Source organism: Phallusia mammillata, chromosome 1 (assembly GCF_965637545.1).
Source record: "Phallusia mammillata chromosome 1, kaPhaMamm4.hap1.1, whole genome shotgun sequence".
NCBI classification, from domain to species: Eukaryota; Metazoa; Chordata; class Ascidiacea; order Phlebobranchia; family Ascidiidae; genus Phallusia; species Phallusia mammillata.
The window spans coordinates 23,366,080-23,372,793 of record NC_137252.1 but is presented as its reverse complement, the minus strand read 5'-3'; the positions used below and the strand labels follow the sequence as shown (position 1 = coordinate 23,372,793).

The 6,714-nt window shown below is 38.8% G+C and overlaps 1 protein-coding gene across 1 annotated transcript; it reads right to left on the bottom strand.

Moving 5' to 3' along the window:
• Positions 1-2,283: 2,283 nt before the first annotated feature.
• On the bottom strand, positions 2,284-6,407 carry LOC145209375 (uncharacterized). The gene is made up of 4 exons (XM_080079654.1): positions 5,143-6,407; positions 4,825-4,927; positions 4,433-4,628; positions 2,284-4,312 (listed from the first exon to the last, which is right to left on the bottom strand). Exons 1-4 carry the CDS (start codon positions 6,369-6,371, stop codon positions 2,907-2,909), a joined length of 2,934 nt encoding a protein of 977 aa, XP_079935780.1. The 5' UTR covers positions 6,372-6,407; the 3' UTR covers positions 2,284-2,906.
• Between the last annotated feature and the right edge of the window lie 307 nt (positions 6,408-6,714).

Genomic DNA, 6,714 nt, shown 5'->3' with positions numbered 1-6,714 from the left:
CTTACAGTTTTTGACAACACAAACTAGCAATTAACTGATTGCGGTGACATTAATATGTTACGTGCAATAAGTATGTCGGCAAAAAAACAAATTGTATTTTAGTTATACAGAGAGCGGGTAAAAGAAAAATAATTGTTTTAAAACTGTTGGATAGCGATTTTAATATTTAAAAAAATGGCTAACAAGTAGGTTATGGCCCCTTTTAAAACACCCCCGTAACAATTTACTTGAAATTTCAAAATAATAATGGCTTCACTATCCAACAATTTGGTGGGAATAATTGCGGTTTGTGTGAGATGATTTAAAAAGCGGATAGAAAACAGTCATATACACATCCATACGTATAAGCGGGGTTTTTAGGATTGTCACATCAAAACAAACATTGTAATAGCTCAAATCATGTTAACAAGAACTTGAAAACACTAACTTCAGAATCACTTGGCGTGCAATGAAAAAAATCACCTCGCCCGACAACCTTGGCACGCGTGTCAATTTGCCGATCTCTGAGCTGTAGTTATAGCCATTTAGTGTAATTTTAATAATGAATACGCTTAAAAAATTTCATTAGCTATTTATGTATTGTCACACAGTCGGTCATAGTTACTACTTTCAAATGCCACTTGATCTTTATAGTATCATTTTAACTTCCTTTTTTCCAATTGACCCTAAAGCAGTGTTTCTTAACCATTTTAGCGCTCGTACCCCTTGAGCTATCATGAAATTTTCTCGTACCCCCCTGTCTACAATGGCCGACGGAAGTAAATAAAATTGTAATTATAGGAATTCAACTCAGTGTATCTGTAACTTACGTGTGGAATGCATGCATTAAAACAGTCTTTTAAGTTCAACAATATCTACGGCACACCAACAATCAGTCAATTCACATCAGTCAAGTAACTTGATCAAGACATATAACAAAGTAACTTGTTCTTCATAAAAATGCCTAAATAGCTTATAATTTCACAGTACATGTCGTACCCCCCTGCTTTGGTGCTTCGTACCCCCAAGAGGGTACACGTAGCCCAGGTTAAGAACCCCTGCCCTAAAGTATATGTTATAGACGTAAATTGTACTTCAAACGTTATTTTTTGCACTTAATTGGTAGGTCCCAACATTTTTTAATGTCAAAAACTTCATAATTTTGACAAGTTTATGTATTTCATAAACTCTTTTTATAACGTCTGTTTTAAAATTCTTTTTTTTTTTACGAACCTGTATTAGTCACGCACGAACCCCTGAATGACCGCTTGGGCCATGTAAGAAACACTTACTAAAAGTTTTACCCATGGTTGCGAAAGACAAACTTCGAAGATTGACTAGTTTCAAAACACAAAACACGCGCATCGTTTTTAACTTGCAAACCAGCAGACTGAGATAGTAGCTTGGTACCAGTGTCCTTTTGTTATCGATGTCGGAAAACTGTTTATTTTTAGTGGGCCGCATAACACCAACTTATGTGGGTGGTTTGATTCCTGGAAGCTTGGCCCTGATGCAGTGGGAGACTGAAAACATAGAAATATTTTGCACGGCCCACTGCACCATCTGTATATACAATGATCAGATCAATTAACATAAAAAACTGTTATGTACACAGGAATTATGTGTTTTGTAGAACCAATGGTAATGGAACTGACAACAAAGTGCTTTATTTTTTAATTTTACAATTTACAGCAGCACCATCAGAATATAAATAAGATTCGGAAAGACCATAAACCCTTGGCCGTCCTGTCAAAACTGCTTTTCCAGTTCCAGTGTGGGAAAGGATGCGTCAGGGCTTGTTAGTTGTTACGTCGTTTTCGTCAACAGTTGTGAATATAACTTTGTCCGGCAAAACGTATAACAATTGTCCTGACGCAGCAGTCAGTGTTCTATTGCATGAAGTTAGTGTTCTATTGCATGACGATTAGTGTTCTATTGCTTGACGTCAATTGTCGACTTGCTGTGGCCGTTGCAATCATTTTGTAACTTGCCTCGTGGTGCGTGTTTGTGTACTGCTGACGGGTATTATTTGTATTAAAGCCCTCAATATAAACACTGTTGCTTTTACTCAGCACAAATTACAAATAAATTGTTGAATTTGATTAAGCTGCATTTGTGAATCAATTTGCTGGTAAGTTTGGTTTTGCCCTCTTTTGTAGTTTTGTTTTAAACTTGTAAATGTTTGATTGTTGTGCAACAATTTATCTTGCGGTGCGATTCTATCCACGGGCGCAAATACCAGGAGGACATGCCCCCCCCCTCCCCCCCCCCCCCCCCAATTTATTGAACGGTTTGTTTTTTCAGCGTGTTTTTTCTGTTCTTGTGTCTCTTACAAATGCCTCTTACATCGTATTACTAGTCCATGCGTTCAACCAAGTAAACAAACTTGTCTACACCATTTAGTCTTGCCTTTCCAGTTAAGGCGATTAAAAGATCGTTTTAGGGACATAATAGTTATGAAAAGTGAGTTTACGTGGATACTGCATTGATGTTAGCGCAAAGTAAACAGGAGTACACTCAATGAATTTACTTTTAAAAAGTATTTTTTCCTCATTGGAAAAAGTCTGGATGGTACATGTACACGAATAGGATGTAAAAAAACACCAAAAAACAACTATTATAAAAACAACAAAGCTAAATCCACCGATGAAAAGCATACATAAAACGTTGCTATACTAGTTGATTGATAAATTAAATCAAACATGAGCACGATATTGCCAACCACCAACATGATTTGTGTGCAAGCCCTCTGGAAATGTCTGGACCAATTAATGGTTCTCAACTCGTTCTAGGCCTCGTGGACCACCAGTTCAACTAAAACAATATTGTAATGTAGACCATTAATTTTTTCATTTAGTTTGAAATAACAAAATTGTGTGAAATGATATAGAATATGGTAACATGCAACACAAGATTGGAACCACTTTCTATTCGTTTGGTTGTGCATCAGTTTTCAAGTTAAGTTTTGCTTTAACCATTAACCAGCTCTTATTCCACCATTCCCACAAAAACGGGAATGAGTTGGTGTAAATAATGGGGTTCAGAGAGCTGTTGATGGGCAGAAACACTATTGCTGACAAAGCATAAGAAACTGGGGGAAGTATGAAACCTCCCATACTCAAGAAACTCATCAAACACAATGGAAACCAGCAGGCCATGTCAGTAGCAATAAGTAGGGTAATTTTTCTGTGCAGTTTTTGGGCTTTGGCTTGAGAGGAAGTGCTTGTTACAGTGTTAGCGGTAGAGCGTTTGTATATTGCAACGTAGGCCATTATAATGTATACCAAGGCCAGAAAGTTTATTGTCATTACAACAAAAGTCATTGGGTTTGGTTCAGCGTCTTCTGAACTCGTTTGGTAAAGTCTAGGGATGCAAACACCACTCTCGCTATAGTAGCCGAAGTAACCTTTTACCTGTGGTGTTAAGTTTGGGAAATTTTGTTGCAAGTGACGTTCAATGCCATACCAGTCGTTTGGGGCAGTTGTGTTGCAATTACTTAAAGCTGTAATGCGTTGGGTGAACTCTTGAAACGGTTTCAAAGAAACTGTATCAGACGGAAAGTAAGGGTTTGCAGAAATCCAGACTCTAGACACCATAGAGTTGGCTAGAAAATTTGACAAAGGAAAAACTGCAATAAACAAAGCAAGCGACCAAACTACGAAAAGACAAGCAATTACTGTTCGAAGGGGTAATTGTTTGCTTTCAAGAGGCTTTAAAACCGCGAATAGACGAAATGAAGTAATGACAACCAATGTGAAAACAGAGGCTTGACTTGAGAGGACTGTAACCACTCCTATAGCAGTACACCCTGAACTTGTGCGCCATGATTTATCCACAAGACAGTATTCACCTTTATATTGCAGGGACCTAACCGCTATGGTAAAGAGCACTAAACCCATTAGGAAGTCAGCTACAGACAAATTAAAAATTAAAATGTTATTGCAAAGTCCCACTTTAGATTTTAGGTGTACTGGATTTCGCCTGTACTTGAGAATCTTCTTTATTATTATATTAGCAACCATTACATTACCAAAAATAGCAAATATGACCATTATCCAGACCAGGACTTGCAAAACGGGAGATTTTATCAGCTCCTCACGTGACGATATACCGCCTTCGAGAAAAATGTTCTTTGGACATTCGTCAGAAAAGTCAGAACAATCTTGCTTGCCGTCGAGAACCTGACTTCTCTTGACAAACATCGGGTCGCCGTTTTCGCAATAAAAGTGTGTCGCCTCGCTGCAGTTGCTCTCATCGGATTTATCCACGCAGTCTGTGGGTACATTTCCGTCGCAGTATTTTTCCAACGGAATGCTCACCACTTTTCGGGTTCCTATGAAACATTTCAAGTCAAAGAAGTTCTAACGCGTAAAACATAATTGTTTTCACAATATAACCCAGTACATATCAGTAACATAGAGGGCAGTAACATATCAAATTCTACTGGAGTTACCTGCATACCACTCCTTGGAACCGGCATCGCACTCAAATCTCTCACTTGAACAATTTCTTTCATCAATTCCATCCAAACATTCAAGTACACCATTACAAATCGATTTGCCGAATGCAAAGTTAAGTGGTCCATTGCATCGCCGAATATGGACAAAATGAATTTCAGTAGGGCCGCCAAATCCAGGAGGAATCCATTGCTGGGTTTTGATTGCAAATCAAAATTATACGAATTAATGAACTAATTCTGTCAGGTTCACTTTTGCTCAACTTTGTTTCAAAACAGGGGTTTACTTGCTAACACAAAATCGCGTCTTAAGTCCAATTTTGTGTAATTGTCAAACTCAGGTTTATTTTTTTCACATGTATCTATACAATTGTTTTTAGAAAACTTACGAGGGTTAGTGGAATGTCGTCACAAATCGTCGGTCGAATGGAACAGTTTGCTCTTAGGCTGCATTCATCCTCGAAGTTTAAACATTCTGTTTTTCCATCGCATCTAAATTAATTTCGATAGTTTTTAAATGCTTCTCAAGCGACAAACAATACACAATTATCTTCCGTGCTGCATTTTCGGCGCACACATATGTTGGGTCAAAAAATAACAGTACTATAATAATATACAATTTCTTTAATGTTCATTAACCACAAATGCCCAGTTGTTTATTGCAACTATAATTATTGTTATCATATTCGAGCCCTGATATATGGTACCTTGTGGCGTTCTCAGGAGCAAAGGTATCATAAAATAACTTCAGTGCGCTCTCTTGTAAGATACTCCTCATAATTTCGTCTACCAGGTCGCACCGAAAATCCATGTCTTTGTCTTTCGTTGTTTCAATTTTGGGTGCTGCACAAAGTTCCTCATCCAAGTTGGTTACCGGGCAATCTGGTTTACCATCGCATACCAGGTTAGGGTTGATGCATTTGTCTTCGACTGGGCAATAAAGACTTTGTCGTGGACATTTTTTGTCTTCTGTGTAAATCACTTTATCGCAAAATGGTTTCGTTCTATTTGTAGCTCGACCCTCAACGCACAAGCATTCGTCTGAAAAATCTGGACAATCGACGATTCCGTCACAAATCTGCCGGTTTGCGATCACCGTTTTCCCGTCTAAGCAATGCGGACACGTCGACGTAGCATTGTTGCCAGAACACAGATCTGATTTGTCGTCGCAATTCGCATACTCATCGCGCAACATCCATTGAGGTATTGAGCAATAACGTTGTGCGCCTACGTGGTCGCGTTGACACTTGAACCCATATTGACTTGTGACGTCATCAGTGCCGTTAATGCAATCGGAGTATGAATCACATGACCAATCCCAGTGGATGCATTTTTCAGGTTGACTCGGACATCGAAACAATCTTGGTTCGTGACAGCTTTCAATTTCGTCGCTGCAGTCGCCGCAATGGTCCATGCCGTCACACAACAACTCGTTAGGAATACATCTTTCCCCATTGTGGCACTTAAACTCACCACTGAAACAAGTCTGATTTTTGTTTTGTACAACCTCGTCGCTCCTATCTTTACAATTTATTAGTTTGTTCCCCTGCCAAGAACGTGGAATACATCGTCCGTTGTCTTTGCATCGAAACTCTTTAGTAGACAAACATTCATCAAGAGCTTGCATCTCATCAGAATAGTCTAGACAGTCTGCAAACCCATCAAATACCCTATATCTCGGCACGCAGCGTCCATTAATTTTGCATCTAAACTCAGTTTGACTGTAACACTTCACAAAAGGAGTCTTTTCGTCGCTTCCGTTTAAACAGTCCTTGTCACCGTCCATTACCCATTCACGTGGTATACATCTCGACGCCTGATTGGTCGATTCTTCGCAGCGGAATTCAGAAGGCAAACAAGTTTGAAATCCAGTTAATTCGTCGCTTGTGTCGTTGAGTAACATTGTGTGGCAATCTTCTTGACCGTCCATGATCATCCAACGTGGAATGCAATTTTTCCCATTGTGGCATTGAAATTCTGAAGTTAAAGTTTGAAATGAAATCTACATTGTCACTTCTTGTGTTTCGCAGAATTATGTTTGGACTTACCATCTGGACGGCAAGGATATGTTTCACTTTCAAACGCTTGACAACTATTTTCCTTGTTCATAAATCTTCTCAACAAACAGCGATCTGAAACTCGACAGTAAACTTCGTCATCTGTGCATTGAAGTGGATCTAAAACAGATTTGCCGTTGGGTTAAAGTTATTCTCGGTCAACACGTGGAAGCCTATACACCAGTGGTTCCCAAACTTTTTCATATTTTTTTCAAAACGGTC

What these genes read in the sequence shown, in the direction of transcription:
- LOC145209375 (XM_080079654.1), bottom strand. Translation starts at nt 6,371, where the DNA reads ATGATCATGGACGGTCAAGAAGATTGCCACACAATGTTACTCAACGAC. An exon ending in GCTCCTGAGAACGCCACAAG is followed by an intron (nt 4,928 to 5,142) that starts GTACCATATATC and finishes AAATTAATTTAG; the next exon opens with ATGCGATGGAAAAACAGAAT. An exon ending in ACGACATTCCACTAACCCTC is followed by an intron (nt 4,629 to 4,824) that starts GTAAGTTTTCTA and finishes ATCAAAACCCAG; the next exon opens with CAATGGATTCCTCCTGGATT.